The sequence below is a fragment of the Epinephelus fuscoguttatus genome, linkage group LG13 (genome assembly GCF_011397635.1).
Source record: "Epinephelus fuscoguttatus linkage group LG13, E.fuscoguttatus.final_Chr_v1".
Classification (NCBI taxonomy): Eukaryota; Metazoa; Chordata; class Actinopteri; order Perciformes; family Serranidae; genus Epinephelus; species Epinephelus fuscoguttatus.
In genome coordinates this window covers 26,748,966-26,773,315 of record NC_064764.1, presented here as the reverse complement: position 1 = coordinate 26,773,315, position 24,350 = coordinate 26,748,966, and the positions used below count along the sequence as shown (strand labels likewise).

Genomic DNA, 24,350 nt, shown 5'->3' with positions numbered 1-24,350 from the left:
CACCACCAGTACCACCAAAATTGTAATTAAAAACTACAGATGTCAGATAAATGTAGTGGAGTAAAAAGTACAATATTTGTTTCCACCACCGCTGCTGCTCACTGTTCTGGTGTTCATTTCCCAGGTTACTGCTCCAGATCCCTCAGAGGTCCTTCCAAATGGTGCTGGTAGACAAGCAGGGCAGTGACAAGCAGCGCTACCCGTTCCCGATCACAGCGGCTGAATTATTCACCACCATCGACACCTTACCCGTCCGCAAGGACGAGATGGTGCTACAGCAGGAAGCGGGCCAGAGCTGCCAATCATAAAGCACGGACTCTCAGCCATCTTTGATCCTTCTCCTCCTCAGTCGCAGCCGACCAATCTTCTGTTTCTAACATGTCACACACTCCTACCTGAACTCATTCAGTCCTGTTTCCAGAGGTGTGAGTGCGTCTGTGTGTGTGTGTGCTGATGTGAAGCATTATTGAAAGAGGTCACTAAATGGAACGGGTCATACAGTACATTACAATCATATTGATTCCTGTGTCTTGTCTATCTGTATGTTTTATTATTATTATTATTATTATTAATATTTTCAAAGCAGAAATATGTTTTACTATTTTGTACAAAAAGTCTTTTTACTGTATGAACTGGGAGACTCTTCGCCTGTCTAATATTTATATCTCACATCTTCTAACAATGGTGTACACTCTCTGGAATACTGTGTGTGTGTTTTATGTGCAGGACAGTGATGCTGCTCTCTGTACATCTACGTCTGAATTCACAAGACACTGATTAAATATGTCTTTTCATCAAGGATGTGATCGTCAGTGTGTCAAAGTGAGTGTCTGAGGAGTCAGGAGAGAAAGTGAAGAAGGGGAAAGGATGGAGCAAAAATAATCCATCGTTATCAAGTTATTTTTTTCTACAGATGAGTCCTGAACAATTCATTTTCTTAAAACAACAAACAAATGTCTCTTCTGTGAGATTATTTTAACCATTTTTTTTTTTTGTACAAACAACCTGTTTAAAGCATTTTCCAGAATCAAGTGGCTAAGGCTTGAATCTCAGGCTATAGATAGCAGCTAGCTAAGGCTGCCCTAGGCCTGGTCAAAGGTAACAAAATCAACTTACCAGGGCCCTATTTCAGAAAGTGGGATGAGTGAGTATGTTAAGCCTGAGATGACGGAAACCAGCCAATTCATGTCATGTTGAGGCACAGATTATTCAGAGGCTGTTGCATAAGGAGATGGTGATCAGACCCCGTTTGGACGTCTGTCTGTATTAAAGATACGCTCTATCATTTACTATCTTAACAACCTGTTCCACCCAGATATGTATTACACATCGTGGATTTGCATTATCATCGTAGCAAATGTTGTGCATTGCCCTTTGATTCTTTGGCAGCTGCACTTTTCTTTATAACATCGCAGATACTGAACACATCGTGACTCTGGCTCTGAAGACATTTACCCATTTTTGTGGTTTTCCCTGGGCATAAATCAGGAAGGATCATCAAAGAGGAATTCCACAGAATTGCAGGGTTGTCACAGAGTCCTGCACTGGGTCGGGTACCCGCAAAAACAGCTGATATGCGGGTGGTTTTTAAAAAAACATTTTTTCCCGGGTTCGGATCTGGGTGGAAAAAATAACATGCGGGTCGGATCGCGGGTTTTAGATAAACACATCAGTCGTTCAGTTCGGTAAACTACAGATAACTATCTTGGTCATTATTTACTCTCTGAGGATCGCGTTCCACCATCTAATAACACAATTTGTGATTGGACGACAGAATCAACATGGCTGCCACCATCTAACAAGCGCCGCTTCCTAAACAGTAAATAATTATGTAGGTATTTGAGAAATAAGTGGATAAAACGTACAACTATCACTTTATAATGTTTCTGAAGTGTTTCCCTGATGGATTACTTCTCTCCTCGATGGATTCTAAAAACACGTGACGGCTCGCAACTGCTGAACATCGCTGTGGACAGAAAGTAGGCTAATTATGGGCCCGAGCCCGATTTAAACCCGACATTTTCAATAAGTTGGCTGTTATAATTAAGAGTATTAAACCACTAGTCTTGTTATTTGAATGACAGAAACATAGGATCTTAATGAATGGCGCAATACTGAAGCATTATTATGTAATAAAACAGGTGTTTATTTTAGGATCCAGGTGGTGAAGGGCTGTGCGCACACAGTGTTGCAACAATGTAACTGAGGGCCGAATTCACAAAAGGATTGCGTGGCTTTTGCGGCCGCTAAAAATGGAGCAAACACATACCTTCTAATTCACAAAGCACGCGCGGAGGGTGAAATGCTCCACTAACTGCGCTGCCAAGCAGATTGTGTCTCGGTGCTGCGGTGTCATTTGCACGTATTTAAATGAGGTAATATGCATATATTGCCTTTTTCTTTTACCTTTCTATGCAAATGAGCCTCACTGATAAACAATGTCTAATTCACTAACACCAGCCCTAATAGCCACACACAGTTTGAGTGAAGTAAATAACGTCTTTAGAAAACTGGGCGCTCCTCTGTGGAAGCCTCTCACCCAGACTCTCCAGTGATCGTGGCAGCAGGGATCGTCTGTTAAACCAGTCTGTAAATAATATTTTGACATTATTATTATAATCATTATTAGCCTACAGTTAATTGGACGGGCCGGTCCGGACATAACGTGCACGGGCTCGGGCCGTGTCGGGCTGGATTTTTTGGGCCCGATCTAAGCTCTAAGCTGAAGTCGGGTTTTTATTGTGAGAGCTGATTCATTTAGGTAGATGTTTACTCACTGGAACCTTAACTGTGGCGATATACTGTTCAATATTCAGCCAATATGACCCAAAATGATTACTTTAAATCCGGGTTACGGGTCGGGCTGCGGGTCGTGTTTCAGTCGGACCGGGTTGCGGTATTAATTGGCCTGATGCGCAGGTTTGCGGTTCGGGTGCGGGTTTGTACGTCGCCGGGTCGGGTCGGGGCGGATCTTGAAAACTGGACCCATGCAGGACTCTGGGTTGTCAGTTTTAATAAGAAATGAATCTACGTGGATACATTATGCGATGATTTATGAATACCTTTAATATATTTAAAGATGTAATAGGCTGCATTTATGGGACTCACATCCCATCATAGCTCCATCTGAATAAAGGAGATTACGTGAATCAGAAGTCACTTCACAGCAATTCAGCAATTCGATTAACCTCAGCCTAATATTGCAAGTATAAGCAACATTTCTTTCCAGTCCATACAGTATTTTTTGGGTTTGATTTTGAATTACTGCTAAGTGCATTTGGGCCTCATCAGATTGCATCTCCATAAGAAGATATAGCAAACTATATCAAAATATATGAGCACTGTTAAGACATAAAAATGTGTCTATATTTTTCTGTATATTAGACACGCATTAACGCATCAAATTACTTAACATCACTTCACATTACCTATTAACACGCTCTGCAGTCTTTTCCCATCACACCTCATGCTGTTTAGCTGTTTTTTTTTTGAGGAAGAAGTGTTCGAAGTCTTCATTTGTGGTCATTAAAATCTCACATTCAGTTGGTGTGGAATAAGTGGCTGAGCTTTTAACTTGGCCCCCTGCCAATGAAAATCATCTCATCTGCACTGATGATGGCCATAGACTGTATAAATATAATGGACATAGCCACTGGGACATCACCCGTTGGTTTGTGGACTCCAGTTTTAAAGCTTTGAGTTCTGCTTTTCTGCATCTTAGGTTTTTTTGGAGACAAAAGCCAGTCAGGAAGCATAAGGAGAGAGCAACTGGACAGAGAGACAAAACTTGTTTCACTGGCAGATATTTGCTCTTGGTCCAAAGTGCTGTTGAGTGTTTAACAAGTAAATCTTGGGATGCATTTGACAAACACTGGTGAAGAAAAAACAATAAAATATTTAAACATGAAAAAAGCAAATTTAAGGTACATGTGTGTAGAAAAGCAGGATGTCATGGGGACTTGTGATAAAAGGTTTGGTCACATGTTCATCAAACAAAAACCCAACATAGTTGCAACCTTGGCAGGTCTTTAGCAAGGGCACAAACCAGGAGACAAAAACTGAGCCTGACCTTTTATGCATTCAGTCACAGGTGTGAACTGTTTGGATAATTAGGACAACGGGTGGAAGATAACGAGTGTCATTCAGAAAGTACTCCCCCAAAACAAACTCTTTAATACACTTGCAGAAAATAAATTATAATAAAATAAAGGTAAAAATGGTTATTGAAATCAATATATAGCCTTTCCCTGGGTGAACGTCTTTTAGATTTTTATATCTTACATAACAAGAAGTAAGTGTATACTTTCCAGACTCTTTGGACTTGAAAAAAATTATTTTTTTGGTTGTCAGAAACACATAGACAACAATTAATCAGGCATATAAATAATATTCTCCACCAAAAAAAGACAAGCCGTCAGTCTATGGAAAGATGCGTTTATTTCAAAATATTCCTGTAACACGTTTGGGACAAAATAGGTTTGAATACAGTGAGTTTGATGCTTGGAAACCAGACACAACAGAGATAGTGCATGCTGTACATCAAAGAGTTTCTTCAGTAATCAGGTATTGCACGAGCCTCTCATCTAAAGTATGTAGTACAGTGAACACCATGTATTATTACTATAATTGTGCAGTGTGAAACTGCTGTGCCCCGGGAGTTCAGAGCGGAGGTGCTGCCAAGGACAAGCGCAACAAAATTGGCATTCCACATGAGAAATGGTCGCACAGGGTTTAGGTTGAAAATCGTTTTTGTGAATTTCTTGATTCATCACAGGAGGGTGGATGGCCGAGCCCGGGGCGACAGCGACAAGGTGACTGTGACTTACTCATTATTAGGCTCCCCCTGAGATGAAGGCAGCTCGCCTCAGTGCTGACTCACTCTGTAACACACAGCCTCTGTCTCAGGGTTCCTGCACTTAAAATCACACTTGTAAAATGTGTAAAATGATGTAAATATCAGTGCTTTATATAACCATCTTTTGTTCTTCTACCTCTGTTTTATCTAATACCATGCAGTTTCTATTATCACACTGATACAGTGTTAATTTACATCGAAGCTAATCTAAACTGTGTCATCTCTCTACATTTTTTTTTAAATCTGAAAGCCAGAGGTGGAAAGTAACTAACTACAAACAAGGGCGTAAGCTTTGTTTCAACACTGGGGGGAGGTTTAAGGGTCCTTCCCCCGATAATTTAAGTGTCAAACACTTAATTTCCTGCATTCTGGTGAATTTTTATGTACGGATTTGTGCCTTGTCTGCATCGATTTATGGTATAAATGTCTTTAACTTCATTAAGTCCTGCTATTTTTTTTATTGTGGTGGGGGGTTATGCTCTAAATATTGGAGGGAAGTACCCATATCCCCTGTGAAATCTACACTTGTCACCACAAGTAGGCTACTTTTTACTGTAAGTACATTCTTCAAGAACTTGTACTTTCTTTTAAAATGCTGAGAGTTGATCCATCAATTGAAAGAAAATAACTTGCCAACGATTTTGCTTTCAGTTAACTGGTTGTCATTTATGAAGCAAAGAGACTGAGTCTGATGATGAGTATGATGCTCACTGTGTTCACCACGTTAGTTTACCCCAGTAGTTCCCATCTGGTCCAGTCACGAGATCCAGATTTCTCCTTAGTCATTAGTTCATGGTTCACAGTTTAATTTATTCAACGCCATACCTGCGTTTGGCCATGCCATCGAGCTGGTTTACTTTCTCTGTCAAGTAGCTGTCTGTTAGTCACTCACTCATAAATAAACCTCTGTGTCAGAAATTCTCTGTACTTCAAAATAAAGTGTGTTTTATACAGACTTGACACATTCACGAGTAACTTGCGGTCCATTCAGAATGGACCATCAGTTAAGAACCACTGGTTTAGCCTGATAGCATGATTGTATTTCCCAGTTAGCATTAAACACAAACTGTCATTAGTTTTGCTGGTATTTGGTCGTAAACCAATTTCCTGAATGAAAATTTTGACCTGATGATAACGCTAAGAGACATCAGCAAATCACCAATCACTCTAGAGGAACCGTGAAAGTTTGCATCAAATTTCATGCCAATCCATCCAACAGTTGTTGAGATGTTTCGCTCAAAACCTACAGTGCTAGAGTAAAACACATATTCGCTAAAGTCATCGGGATTCATCCTCTGGGAGCCATGAATGTTTGTAAATGTCATGACAATCCCTCAAATAGTTGTTGAGATATTTCAGTCTGGACCAAAGTCTGACAGCGCCTGACCCTCTAAGCAAACGGTCTGCCATCGGTCAGTGTCGGTGTCTTAGATTTTTGGGTGTGTCCAGCACTCTTGGCCTTACTCAGCCCTTGTTGGCCCTTTTCAGCTGATTCAGCATGTTGAATCGACATCAGAGACAGCATGAATGAAAACAATCTTAATGACAGTTCAGCTCAGTGAGAAGACAAATGGAAGTGAGGAAAGTAAACAAATGGCTAAAGTCATGACATCAAAACAAACTTGTTATAATCAGTGGGATTATTCTTAAGCCATTGAGTTCTTTAGCATAAACAGTTCACTATTGATATTGCTCACTAGTGCACAATAAATATAATTTGTTCCTTTGTGCTAACTGGCTAACTAGCATCCTAAATCTGTCCTGTCTGTATTCCAGTTTTCCTTTTTGAACGACGAATACAGACTGCCACCACCTGCTGGTATGAAGAGTTATTTCCTCTCATGCAGGCGCAGAGTGTACGTGCCAGTTGGCCATTGGCTGTAGTCTTTGTTTGTGTTCAGCTCAAGTTTTTGGTGGAGACACAGGTGATGTGAGATGATGCAACACTCGGCCTTCAGTGCTACTAGTTCTTTGATGTTGGTTCGGTGATTTTGTTTCGGGGTATGTATCTTTGAGTTTTAGATTGTTATATCAAACAGTCAACACAAGCTTTCAAAATCTGAAGTTGCCTACAGCTTTGGAAATTTTTATGGCCATTTTTCTCAAATATTCTGGCATTTCATAAATTTTTAATCAAATGATCAACACAGTTGCACTCCTAGTTTTTTGGGTGAATTCTAAAATCAGTAATTATACTGTTGCCCCAGGCAGAATAACAGAGCAGCTTGCAGGAGGATACTCCATTTTGCTGCGATATTTTCCCTCATGAAGTGATCTAAAACGTATAAATAAAGATGGTTACTACTTTGAGAGCAGCGGAGGTAAACAAGTCTTCAAAAGTGCTACCGTTGCTACTAAAGCCTACTGCTTGAATGAGACAGTAGTACTAGTCACTTTCCACCTCTGTACAAAACTGTTTCCAGGGGATGAATCTCAGCATCATCGTGTGCTTTAGACCAGGATGCAGCTTGGTTACTTATAAAGGGAATGTCTAGGTCTCTATGTTATTGATCAGTGCCTCATCTAACGCCTTACAGATGGCGTCCGTCAGCTGTAACTACATGCAGATATGACTCTGGTTCATGAATCACAGAGACGAGGACGGGCACGTCAGGATTCACACTGTGTGCTTATTCGGCTAGGTACAGTAAGTTACACACAACACATGTTTTTCATATACAGCAGTAAACAGCAGTGCTTAGTCAAGACTAGATGCTTTGGACGGCACGAGGGGGGGCACATGTGGATGAGTGTGTAAGGCATGACTGGCTGAACAGGGCATCTCAGGGGGGAAAGAAGTAGGGAGAGAGGGACAGTCTCTATTCCTGTATGAGCGTTCCAGTCCAGGACCTTTTGTTTATTTCTTGACCGTTCCACTTCACCAGCTCTCTCCTCACCTCGCCTTCACATCACCTCTCCTCCTCCCTCTCTTCATTCTCTTTTGTCCTCTCTTGCCTGTGCTGTGATTTGGCTCATGTGTTGTACTTGCGCATGCTGGATCGCAGCATCAGAGTGCACTCCTGAGGGACTTCTGGGTTTTCAATCATGCGTTGCCACAGCCGCTGTTCCTCCCCGTATGAGTCCATCCAGTCTACCTCGTTCCCGTAGCTTGTGCCTTCGGGGGAAAAGAGACAAATATTTGTTTTACTTTGTTGGAACTACCAGAGCGCCCCGAGGACAGTAACAGTCTCTCAGCACTCACGCTTTGGATAGTAGATGAAATGATATCTGTAGATAACTTTATAACAATGGATGAATGAATGAAGTTTTCATGTTGTGCTGGCACAGACAAGACACAGATCCAGAATATGTCTTTAAATTTTCAATCATCTCTATGCCAGAATTCAGTGTTTCCGCAGGTTTTAATTACCTGGTTGTTTGTTTTGGAGAAGAAGAGACCGATTCAGCTCCTGGTGAAAACCTCCTGAACAATGAACACTGGAGGAATCCTAACCAGAAGTTTCACCTGGTTACAATCTGCAGTCCTCACCACTATATGCCACTAAATCCCCCTAAATCTGACACACTCTTTCTTTAAATTATCATAGTGTGTACAATACAAAAGAAAATGGGACACTTCTCCCAAATCACACAGCTCACACAATCTGTTTTCCCTTTGTTCATTTTTCAATCTGCCAACCTCAATAGCCCAAGGCTGAATACCAGCTCTCGACTGTGCAACTAAAGATCTTTGGCTTCCAGATGCGTCACTCCTGACTCTGGACTTCTCTTTGTTGTGCAGACACGTCCTTCATTGGGTTTTTACAAGATATTTTCAAGCCTTTTTTCTTTGAACTTGGATAAAAGCTTATTTTTATGAAGTAAGCATTCCATCAAAAATGACTGCTGTAGATAAACAGCATGAGCCTCCAGTAAAGCTCCAGTGAAGCTCTCCAGCCTGTGGAGAACTGTGCAGCCTTTCAGAGGTTTTAAGCATCTTATTTGAAATTCTGTGCAAGACTCTGACCTTATAATGTCTACTGACAAAGTCTAACCAGATACTTTACTTTTCTTTTCTTTTCACACACCTGTGCCAGCTCCGAGCCTGACCCCTCCCAGGAAAACGTTGCTGGCCAGGGCTTCTTTGTCCCACACGGTGAGCTCTAGGCAGACGTTGTTGAGGTCTCCTGGCTGCAGGCCGCAGTAGGTGAAGGTGTGGTTCCACTGTGGGTTCACGGTGCGTCGCTCCACCACCGTCTTGTGCTTTGTTGACTTGTTACTGTCAGGGAGGAGGTATCTGAGGGGAAGATACAACTTTATGATGGGCTGCGCTTTTCAAAATTACATCTACTGTAAAAAGGGAGAAAGCCAGAAAGGTTACTAGGGGTGGTAAAGTCTTGTTGGTTTGTTGGTATCATGGACTGATTACTGAACATGTCTACAAGGTACAGGCCCTGAAGTAGAGGTACAGAGTCTGTACAAAATGTTAATATTTCCATTTTAAAAGTCAGTCAGAAGACTACAAACAGAAATAAAACACAGACAAAACTAAGACATACAATACATCCATAAAGAGAAGCAACATGACTACAAAAAGATACAAAATTACAGACACAAAACAATCACAAAGATACACAAACAACCACAGATACACAAACAACCACAAAAAAGTAAAATACAAACACAAAGAGATACAAACAACCACTGAGACACAAAACTACCACAAAGAGACACAAACCAACTGCAAAGAGACAAGAAATGACCACAATACACAAACAAACACAAAGAGACACAAAACAAACACAAAGAGCCCCAAACAACCACAAATATAAACAAAACAACCACAAAGAGACACAAAACAACTACAAAGAGCCCTAAACAAACACAAAGAGACACCAAATGACCACAAAGAGCCCCAAACAACCACAAAGATAAACAAAACAACCACAAAGATACATAAAACTACAAAGAGCCCTAAACAAACACAAAGAGACACAAAATGACCATGAAGAGACACAAAACGACCACAAATATAAACAAAATGACCACAAAGAGATACTAAAAAAACACAGAGACACAAACCAACTACAAAGAGACAAGAAACAACCACAATGATACACAAACAACCACAAAGATACAAAAAACGACGACAAATATAAACAAAATGACCACAAAGACACACAGAATGACCACAAAGTCTGTTTAACTTTGGTCGTCTTGCCTATTTTTAGAGTTACAAGTATCAGCTATTTTTTGATGTTACTCATATTTATAGAATATTTACAGTTGTTTATTTTGCATTGGTTCATTACACTAAATAACTTTATGATGTAGAGTTTATTATTGCCAAGAATCACGGCTTTTATTTAATTCTAATTTTATAAATATGACACTGCCCCTGTTCTTTAACACTGTGCCCCCATTCATAAGTTCAATCCACTCTTGAAGGGAGCAACTCACCCTTTCACAAAAGGATCAGAGGTGCCTCCGGACTTGACAGCAGTTAGATTTTTGGCTCCTTTGACCAGCAGCTCAACCATGCCCCCCTTAGGCAGAGTGAAGTTGCTCGTCTTCTTGCCTTTTAGGAACCCTTTCTTCACTGAGGCGGGAGAGACGCGGACAGACACAAAGAGTATATCATCCTCATTTTGAAAGGTTTCAGCTTGTTTACACAACACTTGAGAGACAAAACAAGTTTGTAGTAAAGTTGCATAACGAGGAAAACGTATATGTCTGCATCACAGACGCACATGTGCACCTTGTGTGTACGCAAGCCAAGCTCATACACTCTGGACATGGACTCACGAAAATAAGTGTGCACAGCTTGTTGTTGTTGTTTTAACAAAGAAAGAATAATCTACATTCAGGTGTCACAACAACTGAATGAGTAAGAAACAAAATGAACTCATAGATACATACAGACAAAAACTATGTGCATGTTCTCCGTAAGTAAGGCTATGAAGGAGGCTCTGTCCTGAGTGGTGGAGTCAGGAGGCAGGCATCAGAGGTGCGGAGGCTGCGGGAAGGAGTGTGGCCACGGAGGTAGGAGGGGGCCTGGTATGGAGGGCTTTATAAGTGAGGAGAAGGATTTTGAATTGGATGCGCTGTGGGACAGGAGGCCATATGGCAGCAGGACACAGCTGCGACAAAACAGAGGAACCAGGTGCACAGAATCGATCAGATAATAATAATCAGGTGGATGATTATGATGAGGAGGAGGAGGAGGATGTGGACCGCACACAGAATGTGGAGGACAGCTCTGCCAGTTCATGCAGCTGCGGCGCCAAATGAAAGACAGGGAGAGAGTGATGACAGCCAGATAGGTAAATCCAGCGGAGAGAGGCAAAGGAAGAAATGTGTTTTTCATTTTGTCAGTGTGCAAGATTTCTGTGTGTGACAATTGTTTTTTGAGTGAAGGATTTAAAAAAAGGCATCCCAGAAAAACGGACTCAGCGTGCAAAGGCCTTAAGTGGTCAAATTATTTAACCAGAAAAAGGTTTTTTACCTAAGCAACTTGTTACAACTTAAAGGGCTTTTAAAACAATTAGTACATAAGAAAAATAAATCGCAGCTGTAGAGAAAAGTGGATCCATGAGGTGGTGGACTGTGGAGAGGGATCTTAAATTGAACTAGCAGTATTTCAGATTTGATAACAAGCAGGAGACGGTGCACAGAGGCAAGGATTCGGACCATATCATCTACGTCTGCATCTTGACCGCAGTCTAGCAGCAACACTAATTAGAGATGGGGAGCAAAATTCTCTGGAATTCTAACATTGAATTGTGCCAAAACATTTTTAGGTCAGATGGGGGAAGGAAGTGCTAAACTCTGAGTTGGAAAGAAATATTTAAGTCTGTTAACAAGCCACCTTCCACTGGTGGGTCACTCATTATTACAAACTCACGCTGTGCAGGCAGAGGTTGGTCTAACCCACAAACTTTATTTTAAATTGTAGCAGAGATCCGAAAGTTTCCAAGTATACCAAAATGTCATGCTTAGTTTCTGCTGATCTGTGAAGGCAAATATCCGAGCAGTTAGAGCATGATATATAATGTAATATCTAATGGTCGTGGCAGTTATGACTGTACCTTGCACTTGGTCCAGAGGCAGCGTGAGGTTCTTCTCTGCAGGTATGTACTTCAGCACCACAGTCAGCTCTCCTTTATACTGCATTGTGGTGTCTATGTTGCTCTCCACCTACACAAACATCGTTCACAATCCCCTCAAACACGTTTTGTCTTTGTGTGTGTGTGTTTGTATAAAAAAGAATGCATCATGTGTGGTGCTGATTTCAGTTCCTACCCTGGGCTGCAGCGCGTACCAGTCCTCTACCTGGGAATCAAACTCCCAGGAGTCAAAGGTCAGCTCCACCTCTCCCAGGAAGCTGTTGTGCCCGAACCGGTCGTGGTGCCACACGGACACCTGCAGGGTTCGAGTCTCCAGCTGCGAGTGGCTGATCACGTACTGTGTCACACAGGAAACAACGTGAGCGTAATGATTTTAAAGTTTTGCATTCAGGAACTTCTGCAGGGTTATTGAGTTTTTCAGCCACTGACCCTCAGATTCTCATTGAAAACAGGGTTAATGGTGTTGGCCTTGATGCTCGTCTTTCTCTTGCTCTGTCGTGACGTATCTGGCAGAAGGTACGTCTTCACATAACTGCGATGAAAAGACACAGTGACTCAGCTTGGTCGATCAATGGAAGAAGATGGACACAAAAACACGAATATCAGCTGCCTCTGATTTATTACAGTAGATACTGAACAAGTGAATGGAACAGTGAACTTTTGACAGTAACATTTACTGAAACAAATAAATATTACCTATTAAAGATAACACAGAACACTGAGAATTAAAATTGAATTAAAGGAATATTCTGATGTTTTAGAAAATATGTTTTGTGGGGCGTCGGTGGCTTGGTGGTAGAGCAGGCGCCCCATGTACAAGGCTGTTGCCGCAGCGGCCCGGGTTTGAATCCAGCCTGTGGTCCTTTGCTGCATGTCACTCCCTCTCTCTCCCCCTTTCACACTTGTCTGTCCTATCAATTAAAGGCTTAAAAATGCCCAAAAAATATCTTAAAAAAGAAAATGTGTTTTGTGTGAAATCAACTTCTTTGAATCAGGAGCACAAAAATACTAAGTCATTTCTGGGTTTCAGATTAATTAATATACAAAATATAACCAGTTCATCGTCAAGTTCAAGTGGATGTTGGTGCCAAATTTGAAGAAATTCCCTCGAAGGCCTTTGTGAGATATCTTGGGACGGTGGCTGAATAGACAGACGGATGGATGGACTAAAGCCTCTGGCCAAGGCTGTCGTTGGCACGGAGGCATAAAGATATATCGATGTGTGAATTCATCACACTGACAAAAATGCCCCGTGTGTAAAGGCCTTAATTCAAACAGCAAGTATTTCCAAACATATTGGAGTATTCCATGGTCACACACACTGAGTCAATACAGCAGATAAACTCGTATTATCTGCGTGTGTTTGCACTCTTACCTGTCCGTACGCTGCCTCCTCTCATCTCCTGTTGCCAGGTTGTGACACTCTTTCACCAGAACGTTGAGAGCACCGGTTTTGTAGCTGTAGCTGATGTTCAGCAAGATCTCGCCGCTCACCCGGGCGTTGCCATAGTCACCGGTCTCACTGTACATGCTCATCATGCTGTTTATACTACTCTGTTGGGCAAAGACCAGAGATTAGAGGGGGTGGAGATGTGCAAAGGGGAGGAAGGTCAAAGGATGAAAAGAGAGTTGAATAGGTGAGGAAAGAAAACAGAGAGGAGCACATGAAGTACAACACATAAAAGACAGATGAGGGATGACAAAGAAAACAAGATGTGAAGTGTTACAAAGCGCTGATGAAATATGGGAGAAATAAAACAGCTGCGGCCCTTTATGAACTTGAATCTGTGGCAAAATCATGGTAATGTGAGAGGTAAGGTTAAGCATGGCAACCCAGTCTCACATCAAGATGTGTAGCAGCTAGTCAGGTCCACAATAAAGGCTCTTAACTTGTGAGATGCCTACGTACTATGTCGTGTGACTGCCAAGTTTCTTCATTCAATTGATTGCCAGTAGACTATGCAATATTTAATATAGTTTTGGCATTAAGTCTCAGCTGCACTAGACATTATATAGAGTCACTATCTATGTCTTTGTGGAGGAATGTAGCCATGACATATTTTGATATGAGACCGAGCTGCAGATGGTCGTAAACCACCGTAGACTTCAGACACATCAGGAAGATGAGGGTGTGCAGGAAGAGTGATGCAGAAATTAATCCTAAAGGCAGAAATCAGTTAGCATTTTTGTACCTCCAGTTCCCTCATCTGGAAGTCAATGGGTTTTTGAAATGTTCACGTTTTTTTCTACGAAATAAAATATGTTAGCAAATACCCCACTTGTGAATTTTGAGCTTTCACTTGTCTTAATAAGACGGTTGCAACAAGTGGCTAAATGAGACTATAGAATGTCATCATGCCGAACGTGGCTTTACAGCTTTGTTGTGTTGGTGATGCTGAAGTCATGTGACCATAATGGTGTTTGTGAGGATTATCTTGCTGAAGAAAACGTAACTATCATAAACACTTGTTTGCCACAGAGCTCAATATCTGCATTAAAATGCCATTGACTTTTTGACGAGGGAACTAGAGTGACACAAACTTTCAGCCTGCAGAAAAACATCATCCCAGCAGCACTCTACCCAAAAATATAGTATTTAGACAGCACAGTTCTTAATGACACTCGCCTGGATAAATACAGGTTTTTAAAAAAGTAAAAAACTGTGACCAAAATCGAATAATTTTAGACTGTTCTGTGGTGCATGCCACTAGTTTGCAGTTTGAATTATAACCAAAAATCCTTTCCATTGTTACTGGATCTAGGACGCAATAATTACAGGATGAAATTACTCCTTTTCAGGAATGATCGACAGAGTTTGAAAAGGTGGCTGCATGTTAAAAAGGACGTGTAATAGAGCAGACAACTTGGCTACAGTATTTCTTTTATGAATTAACAAGTGAGAGGATGAGGTGGAAGCACTTTACTGACACTGATTTCACTGTGGGATTTAATGCTTTTAGAGTTTCTCTCAGAATAAGTCACTTTGACATGTTTGGTTGAACCCGCTTGTTTCTGTGAGTGGGAAGGTGGGAGGCGGACAATGGAGAGGTTGTGGATTTCAAAATAGGCTGCAGTTATTAAAGTCATTATCACCATTGTTTTGGTTAGATTGCGAAACAAAAACTGCAAGTAGGACCGCAACTAATGATCATGATCATTGTTTAATGACACAGGTGTGGATTTCAGGGGGGACGCAGGGGACAAGTCCCCTCAATATGTAGAACATGGCATTTGTCCGCATCACTAAAAAACATGAAAGTAGGAGAAGACTTTGATTTTGACAAAATTAAAGACAGTTACACAATGAAGTGATGGAGAATGGGCACAAATTGGTGTAGGAAAATTCACCAGAATGCAGGAAACCTATATATAGAGTATATATATATATATATATATATATATATATATATATATATATATATACACTCCCTGGCCTCTGTATTAGGTACACCTTGCTTGTACCAGGTGAACTTCAGCAGGTTGTCTTGACCATGTCTACATGCCTAAAAGCACTGAGGTGCTGCCACATGATTGGCTGATTAGCTGTTTGCATTAATGAGCAGTTGAACAGGTGTACCTAATAAAGTGGCTTGTGAGTATATCTGTACGTACTCTCACATAAGACAAAGAAAGGCAGCAAATCCTCACAATTGAGCAGCTGAAACTAAAAAAAATCATGTCTGAAAAATGACTTTGACTACTTAAAGTCTGATTGCAGGTAATGTAAAAATAAAAATCTCGGTCAAAGCGGGCAGGTAGATGAGATAAAAGGAACAAAAAAATGATCAAATACTCAGAGGAAAAAGTCAAAATGTCAGTGTTTGTAAGAGGAGTGAAAGCTGCCAATCATGTGGTCTTATAATTTACCATCCAGAAAGTTAACGTCACATTAACTGTCGAACTGTGTATTGACCCATGTGGCTGCGCCTCCTGAGCTTCATAGATTGCCAAATTAAAAAGCTTGAAGAGCACATTCTGCATCCTCGTATACCTCGAGTACCTGCAAAACTCATTTCATGAACAAAAGACTCCAAATCATTACAACCACAGCAGGTAATTTCGTCTGGCACACGTGACCGTTGAAGCTCTGGACAGGATTTAACTGGTCTAATCCACTGATAATAATGCTGTCTGTCTGGAAAGAAAGCCAGAGTTGAGCCACGCTGTGCTTCTTCTACTGGAAAGTCTACCTCACTTACATCCTGCTGGGAGCCGGCGTGATTAATGACTAAAAGTTTAATGTGAGGAGCTTAGACTTTAATGGAAATAGATGGAGCCACCACCACATTAACAAACACAAACACACACTGAATATACTGGTGTATTCAGTTGTATGTCATATTTGTGCTGCATTTTTGCAGTTACATACTGTATAGGTGGAGATAAACGCATGCACAAACATGGAGAGAGGAGACTTACAGTCTCAGCATCCGAGTCAGGGACATTGAGGTACCCCCACCGTCTCTCTGAGCCAGGAGTGGAGGACTAGCAGCAGATTCATTTATGAGATAGAGAGATCAACGGGAAGGCAGGAAGTAGGGAAGGAAAGAGGGGAAGGAAGGAAAAAGAGGAGAAGAAGAAGAGAGATCTGAGCGCTTTGATGTGTTAGTGATCGGCAGACCCCGAGCACAGACCCTCAGGCCCCCCGAGGACGAGCTGCAGAAACCCTGTCTACAGCAGCGCAGCCAGAAACCACATTACACACTGTTACCATGGTGATTATCAGATGAAACTGCAGAGATTACAACTCATCTGGAACCAACATACTGGACACACACACAAACAGGGCAACAGTCAGAATGAGGAAGACATGCAGTTATTCCGCAATGTTTATTATGAAAATATATCATCACATCATATTTAGAGTGTTTTCTGAATAATTTATAGAGACGTTATCGTCGTAGCTTAAGTGATGATACAGACTGAGATATCTAAACAACTACTGGATGGATTGTTGTTAATGTTTTACAGACATACATGCTGTTTTTGAAAATATACATTATATTGACTTTGGTGATCCTCCGACTTTTCATCTAGTGCCCCCTGCAGGTTTATATTTGTAGTTCTGAGGAATGACTGTATAAAAATAATTGGCGTAGCCACCGTAAAGTCACTCATTGGTTTGTCGACTCCCATTTTGAAGCCGGTCTTTGAAGCCAATTTTCGTTGTCCTTCACGTGATGCCCTCTGGTCATGAAAAACTTTCCCCATTGCCTTGCATTTTTTTTTCTTGTTAATTGTTGTCAACATTTGTACATCATTATAATATATACCTAAACTGAAGTTTATTGTATTAGACTACCACGATCCTCAACCTGTGATTTATGATTTTCTTTTCCCCCTCTCATTTTTATTTATTTCCTGTCTGATTTATTTATTTTTTATTTTATTTTATTTTACTTTGTTTTATTTATTTTATTTTATTTTATTTATCTTTAAATTCATACTTTTGGAGTTGGAGGTGGGGGTGATTACGTGTGTTAAATACTCAGAGGTTGTACCGAGATTTTATTTTGGTGTCCTTCTCTTCTTTAGTGTCCTTGTGACACGTGTTTGTGGATTTATATCCTCACATACTGGATGTGTGTATGTGCATGTCTTTGTGCATTGCTGTTTAATCAATAAAGATTCTGTATGAGAAAAAATGTCAGAAAACAGTGAAACATGGGCTGTGTAATTTTTACAGAGCCCATGGTGAAGTATTCAAATAGTAAGTTTTATTTGACCAACATTCTAAAAATCCAAAGCTATTTAGTTTTTTTTTTTCACGTTAAAGAATTACTTAAAAGATTATTTGAATAGCAAAATAGTTGTCAAATTATTTTCTGTGGTTTAGGGCCCAAATGCATCTCTGACTTTCTTCTACACTATGAACCATTCAGACCTCTCAGGTCTTCTGGGACAGGTCTGCTGTGTCCCCAGACTCAAAACTAAACATGAAGAATCAGCGTCTAGTTTTTATGCTCCATATTTCTGGAACAAAATCCCAGAAAGCAGCATGTCTGCTACAACTCTCTGTTCTTTAAATCAAAGCTGAGGACTTTTCTGTTTGCCGCTGCCTTTCAGTAAATCAAATTTCTATTCATTTCTCACACTGCATTGTAACACTTATTCTTGTAGTTTGTACCTGTCTTGGTATATTTTAACTTGTTTGAATTTTCTGTTCTATAGGTCTTTAATGGCATTTTTATTTGAAGGTCCTTTTACAATGTGTTCCTTTTGCACTTTGTCTCTTTGCTTGTGATATTTTATATAGAGCACTTTGAACTGCCTTGTTGCCAAAATGTGCTAGATAAATAAAATTGCATCTCCTAGCCCTCTGTTGATCGACTTATCAGTTTGTCCACAGCTTGTTTTATGACCAAAAATCTACAAAACTAATAACATTCTCATTATTCTGTCCGCCCCATTTATATTTGTAAGAGTAGACTATTGATTTAAATCTCTCTGAAACAGCTTCAACAAATACTGAACATTAAAACCACCATAAACACAGGATTTATTGCAGAACTGGTAGTTTAAGCTAAAGGTGTACCTAATAAACTGACAACAGCTGTGTATACGTGTTGCTCATCATGATTCATCAGTAATACTGAACAGACAGAATAAAAATAAAAGTTCTCCTGTCTAGCTGGTGATGTAAACAGCACTATTAAATAAACAACTCTAATACTGCCTCTGTTTTGGTTTCATTATCTGTCCCGAGCCCTCCATGAGGTGAATCATAGCAGCAGGCTGAGTATATTAGAGCCTGATTCAATGGCAGACTCAGCTATCTGCATAATGTCTCTCATCACCTCCTTCCACTTCCATTCACGCTGAAAACAGCGGCTCAGTGACGGCTGTTAGTCATTTATGAGACGACACGATAAATGTCAGGCAGGCAGGATGTCTGTCTCGCCTGTTTACCTATGCAGTTCTCACATTTCAAACACATACACAGCACAACGAACGTCCCATGAGTCAGGAAATAAGCCAATTATTTAGGCTATTTAAATAACTGGATTTTCTGCTAGACTAAGTACTTTATAGTCAGTCATGAGACAATAACGTGTGACGGAGTCAACTCAAAGCCCAAGTGTAAACATGGGGAATCAAGTCAAGTTAAAAGGGTACCAATTTAATATGTGTGATAATAATACACAACAACGCTGACACACAGAGACACAGAAAACTCGGGCACATAAAACTAGCTGCAAACCACGGGTCTGACATCGCCAGACCAAATCACAGAAGCAAATTAGTCTGGAACCTTCATTCTGGATTTCCAAGGGGTCCTGAGTAAGGCCATAGACCAAGATGCATCTGGACGCAATTGTATTAAACCAATCAGAGCAACTGAACATGTAACACTGCGCTGAGTGACGGTCAAATGTAAACAGATTATGGCGTGCAGAGATGAGCTTTGATGGTGTAGCATCAGTATGTCTGTGAACGGGTGTTGCTAAGAAGTGTTTTCACAAGGGTTGAGCCGAATATTCCGGTATCGATAACATACTTTGAACAAATTCAAGTGTCACCTGATTAAAATGTGTCAATATTTGTACTTATGATGAAGCAAAGTCCCCATTTGGGTAGCTGTGTTTAGTCTCTTACTCTTGTGATTAAAGAGAGATAGTTCTGTAATTAATAAATATAGCAACTTTCCAGCTGATCTGTCCCACTTCAGGCCAACCACAAATGCTTATCCAATACAGGGCATGTTTGAGACGAGCCCATAGGAACAGCATGAAGCTGATTTGACAAAGTGGCCAAATAGCGGAATTACAACAATTACAAATACACTTTTTTTTCATAGACTTACAGTGTGAAGGAGAAGTCTGTAAATCAGTGGATAATTTTTTTAGGTGCTTCAGCTTCCCAGTACGAACCCTTGAATAGCCCTTATGTTTAAATCATAATAATAGAAGTTGTACAATTCCCTAATAGCTATAGCTAGTTGAAATAGTTAACTCAAAGTGATGGCACATCTAGTTTCTGCCACTAGTAGTGCACATTTCAAACATAACCAAACTTGACTTTATCATTCATTTTCCGTAACCGCTTATCCTGTTGGGGGTCACAGGGGTGCTGGAGCCTATCCCTGCTGACATTGGGCAAAAGGCAGGGTACACCCTGGACAGGTCACCAGACTATCACAGGGCTGACACATAGAGTCTTTGGCCTGTGGGAGGAAGCTGGAGTACCCGGAGAAAACCCAAAAAACATTTTAAACAATTTTGTAAAATATTGTAAAAACCAGAACCCTGTGAATATTGTTTTGTAATATCCAGTCTATGAACACATTTGGAACCTGATGGCTGGTGTTGATGAAGGTGTATTTGAGTTCATCAGACAGGGTTGCAGGGGTTCGTCATAAGGCCCTGACACACCAAGCCAACGGTTGGCCACCTGTCAATGTTGGGCTGTCGGCGAGCGTCTGTTGCCCTAGTGTTTGAATTGGTGTCAGAGATGGGGGAGACCATCAGTGAATGAAAACACTCTGACCGGCAGTTCAACTCAGTGCACAAGAAGAAAAACGAAAGTGAGGTAAGTAAACAAACAGAGGGCGTGAGACCAAAACAAACTTGTTATATAAGGTAAGATTTTTTAGCCTTTGAGCTCTTTAGCAGAGACAGTTAGTGGTTGTATTATTTGTCACTAGCACTCTCTAAATATTATTTGTTCTTTCAAAATCAGATTGTGTTGTAATTGTGCTAACTGGCTAACTAGTGTCATGATGGTCTTCTGGTTTCCTTTTTTTGAATAACGAATACAGACCACTGTCATCTGCTGGTATGGAGAGTTATTTCCTCTCACGTAGGCGCAGAGCGTACGTGCTAGTTGGTCAGCTGTAGTCTTTATGGTGTGTTCATGTGCTTTTTGGCTGAGACACAGGCAAAGTGAGGCCATGCAACAGTTGGCTTTTGTCAATACGAGTTCTTTGATGTCAGTTTGTTGTGTCTGGGCCTTTAAACAAAAGGGCTGGGAACCACTGAGTGAATCTACCCTATAATACGATAAAAACTATGTTAACCTACCTTCAAATATGATCCTGCAACAGTTACCTCCGACACGCACAATGTCATCCTTCTCATTATCATACTACAAGGGAAGTTAATTTATGCAAATGCAGCAGGCCTCCTAAGTGTGCAGCAGCAGTGGAAGGTGTTCACCACACAAGCTGCCTGCAGAGCTCACACAGTGTTTACACAGTTAACAACAGAACACAGAAACCTGACTCACACGTCAGGTGATGGTGAGTATGTGTGTGTGTACATATGCACACGTATATGTTTGTCCTGTGTGAACATACAGGACTTCCCGGAATCTGCTTTTGATATTTTTGTGTTTGCACTGGCTTCAACATGGCTGTTACCGTTGACTGTGCGTTGCTGAGGCGTCGGCCTGCAGTCTTGCTGTGAGCCGACATCAGGGCATCGATGTCTTCCTCCGCATCCTCGTCAGAGAACTCCTGCGGAAGATGACAGCATTCAGATTTAATCAAAAGGGAGATGGCATCTGGGAAGCTGGCCAAAGCATCTTTGTATCGTTTGCACAGATTTCAACACAGCAGCCCCGTGTGGGCGGACGCCGCCAGCTTCCATAAATTCAACCAGACAAGTCAGGACAGAGCGTAGTAATTTGTTTACTCGTTTTTCACGCGCAAAAAATCACAATGTCATTGGGTTTACAGTAAACTTAAGAGCATGAATGGATGAGTATGTGTGAGTATATGTGTGTGTGTGTGTGTGTGTGTGTCTGAGTGGCTGCGTTTTGAATGCTAATGAACACTCAGTAAACACAGAGACAAAGCAGCCCTATACTGACCATCAGATCCTTCACCTGTTTTCAGCCTACAGCCGTTTAGATGCTTGTCATGCTCTTTGAAGTGAGCTCTGAAGTGAAATTAACATTCAGGCCCACATCTGACGCATCAGTTCATCAGCCCACAGATCCTGAGCTCAACATGGACACACAGTATGTGTATGTATTTGTTTATACAAGCCATGGTCACTGTTGTTCAAGAGAAGATTAAAGAGGTTCATAATTTAGTAAATCCCTGGTTATTTATAATGCACTTTCATGTTTAGATTGCCTCCCTAGATTGTTTCAAAGTAGCCTGGGAAAATTATTTAAGGGTTGCTATTTCGGAAGAGTCGTGGACAAAAGCCCAATTACTGGTACATTCTTTCTCAGTTTGGGCTAGACATGGACTTTTGCGATTCAAATTACTCCACAGACTTCACTTATCAAAACATCAGCTCTGTAAAATGTATCCTGGCACTGCCCAAGAGTTACAACATACTGGCAAAATATCTTTCAGTCGCTATAAGACATCCTAGGTCGACCTGTGGATCCTGATTCACTGACTGCACTCTTTGGTATTCAAGGTTTTGGTCTTCTTGTTAACCAGCTCCCAACATAACATGATATTATTTGTGTCCCCACTAGCATGTAAATTGCTCTTATTAAATTGGAAGCAAACACAGGCTCCTGCCCATTCTGCCCTCGCGAAGGATGTGATGCACCACCTGCATTAGGAGAAGATTAAACTCTCATTAAGAGGGTGTGAAAACAAATTCTACCAGATCTGGCAACCCGTTATAGACCACTTTAAGAAAGATGCACTCAGTCTTTCCCCTAGCAGGCCTCGTTTAAATGACCCAAAACATGGTCAATCTGACATCCTTCTGAATCCTCCTAGTCCACCCTTTTTTTAATGATTTATTTATGTTCCTTTTTAAAATTGTTTTAAATAGAAGAATACATTTTGTCTGTAAATATCATATTTAACTTTTTCTACACATGTATGACAACCACCCTTTAGAGTATTTTTGATTTTTGACTTTTGATTTTTTCTACTTTGAAACCCCCCAAAAAAAGACTTGGAAAAAAGAAAACAGTATCTCCGGACAGTTCAGAGACCATAATTAGGGCCCCTCTTGAAAATGAAGGAATTATTATTAATTATTTTCCCCAATGATCCCACATTTCCCACATTTTGAGGGGCTTCACATACTCAAAAACTCATGAAAGTTTGCACACACATCACATCTGGTTCAATTATGTGTTTGCAAACTGTGGAAAAATGGTGCAAGAAGTAATAAGAAAAAAATCAAGTTTGTTATAAATTCTCGAGGAATTGCCCAGAGAAAAATTTTGCTGCTCACAATAGTCTTATCTCTGTGTCATCAGAAATAAATCAGCTTCTTGTTTGGAGATACTAAATTCAGATGTGTTTCTCCCAAAACCCCCCTTAGGATGCAAAAGAATAAATCAGCACGAGTTATTCTGCATGCTTATTGGCTTCTCAGAGGTTTGTAGGTATAAAAACAGATAAAATTTCTGATATTATGCAGGGTCATTTATAAGCATATCACGTTTTATTTTGCATCTTACTCTTACCTCAAGAGCTGATTATTTCAGACAAATAAATATATCTACAGCAAGAGGAAAAAGAGCATTTTAAGATCATAAATTAAAATCGGGCTGAGACTGGGGCTGCAGTATTTATCAGCAGCTGAATTTAGGAAGATCTCATATTGATGTTATATTGAGCTCAGTTATTTTTGTATGTTATCTTACTATATAATGACAAAAACTCTGTCTGTGTGTCTGTTCCACATTTTTCTCCTCATTGACTTGGTCAGTCCATGTGAAATTTGACACAGTGGTAGAGGGTCATGGGAGGATGCGAATGAAGCAATTGGCCAAAGGGGGGCGCTATAGCAACCGACTGAAATTGCAAACTTTGAATGGGCATATCTCATACCCTGTATGTCGTAGAGACATGAAACTTTGCACAGAGATGCCTCTCCTCATGAGGAACAAATTTGCCTCAAGAACCCATAACTTCCGGTTATATAGATTTTCCGCCATTTTGAATTTTTTGAAAAACACTTCAAATCGATCTCTTCCTAGGAAGTTTTGAGCGATCTGCATGAAACTTGGCGAACATAATCTAGGGACCAATATCTAAAGTTCCCTCTTGGCAAAAGTTGGAAAACTTACTAAAACTGAGCTTCTATAAGGCAATGAATATTGCGGCGGGCGTGGCTCATCACATAAAGGTGTATAACATCTGAAGTGTTTCACCCATCACCACGCAACTTTGTAGGCATATGACCACACATAATCTGAGGGGACCCCTCCATTATTGACCCCATAAAACAAAATGGGGGCGCTAGAGAGCTAATTTCGCCACGTTGTCTATCGATTAATCTGCTGATTATTTTCTCGATTAACTGATACGTTCTTTTGGTCTATAAATTGTCAGAAAATTGTAAAAATATCAATCTGTGTTTCTCAAAGTCTAATATGGCATCGTCATATGTCTTGTTTTGTCCACAACAGTCTTGTTTTGTCATAGGGGAGTTAAGAAATGAGAAAATATTCACATTTAAGAAGCTGGAATCAGAGTTTTGACTTTTTTGTCTTAGAAAATT

The 24,350-nt window shown here is 40.6% G+C and overlaps 2 protein-coding genes across 6 annotated transcripts in view; one reads left to right on the top strand and one right to left on the bottom strand.

Moving 5' to 3' along the window:
• Window positions 1-789, top strand: part of srpx (sushi-repeat containing protein X-linked) — a 74,151-nt gene extending 73,362 nt beyond the window's left edge. The window contains exon 10 of one of the 2 annotated variants that reach the window (XM_049594535.1): window positions 125-789. In XM_049594535.1, coding sequence (XP_049450492.1) covers window positions 125-308 — 184 coding nt within the window. In that variant the 3' untranslated portion in view covers window positions 309-789. The remainder of the gene's footprint in view (window positions 1-124) is intronic. The other variant, XM_049594534.1, reaches the window with a different exon arrangement.
• Window positions 790-4,430: 3,641 nt separating this feature from the next.
• The window catches only part of sytl5 (synaptotagmin-like 5), a 60,527-nt gene continuing 40,607 nt past the window's right edge, over window positions 4,431-24,350 (bottom strand). For 3 of the 4 annotated variants that reach the window (XM_049594486.1, XM_049594485.1, XM_049594487.1), the window contains 9 exons: window positions 21,281-21,376; window positions 16,342-16,407; window positions 13,298-13,476; window positions 12,352-12,454; window positions 12,098-12,259; window positions 11,884-11,992; window positions 10,256-10,394; window positions 8,884-9,092; window positions 4,431-7,970 (listed from right to left, as the gene is read on the bottom strand). In XM_049594486.1, coding sequence (XP_049450443.1) covers window positions 7,828-7,970; window positions 8,884-9,092; window positions 10,256-10,394; window positions 11,884-11,992; window positions 12,098-12,259; window positions 12,352-12,454; window positions 13,298-13,476; window positions 16,342-16,407; window positions 21,281-21,376 — 1,206 coding nt within the window. In that variant the 3' untranslated portion in view covers window positions 4,431-7,827. The remainder of the gene's footprint in view (window positions 7,971-8,883; window positions 9,093-10,255; window positions 10,395-11,883; window positions 11,993-12,097; window positions 12,260-12,351; window positions 12,455-13,297; window positions 13,477-16,341; window positions 16,408-21,280; window positions 21,377-24,350) is intronic. The other variant, XM_049594488.1, reaches the window with a different exon arrangement.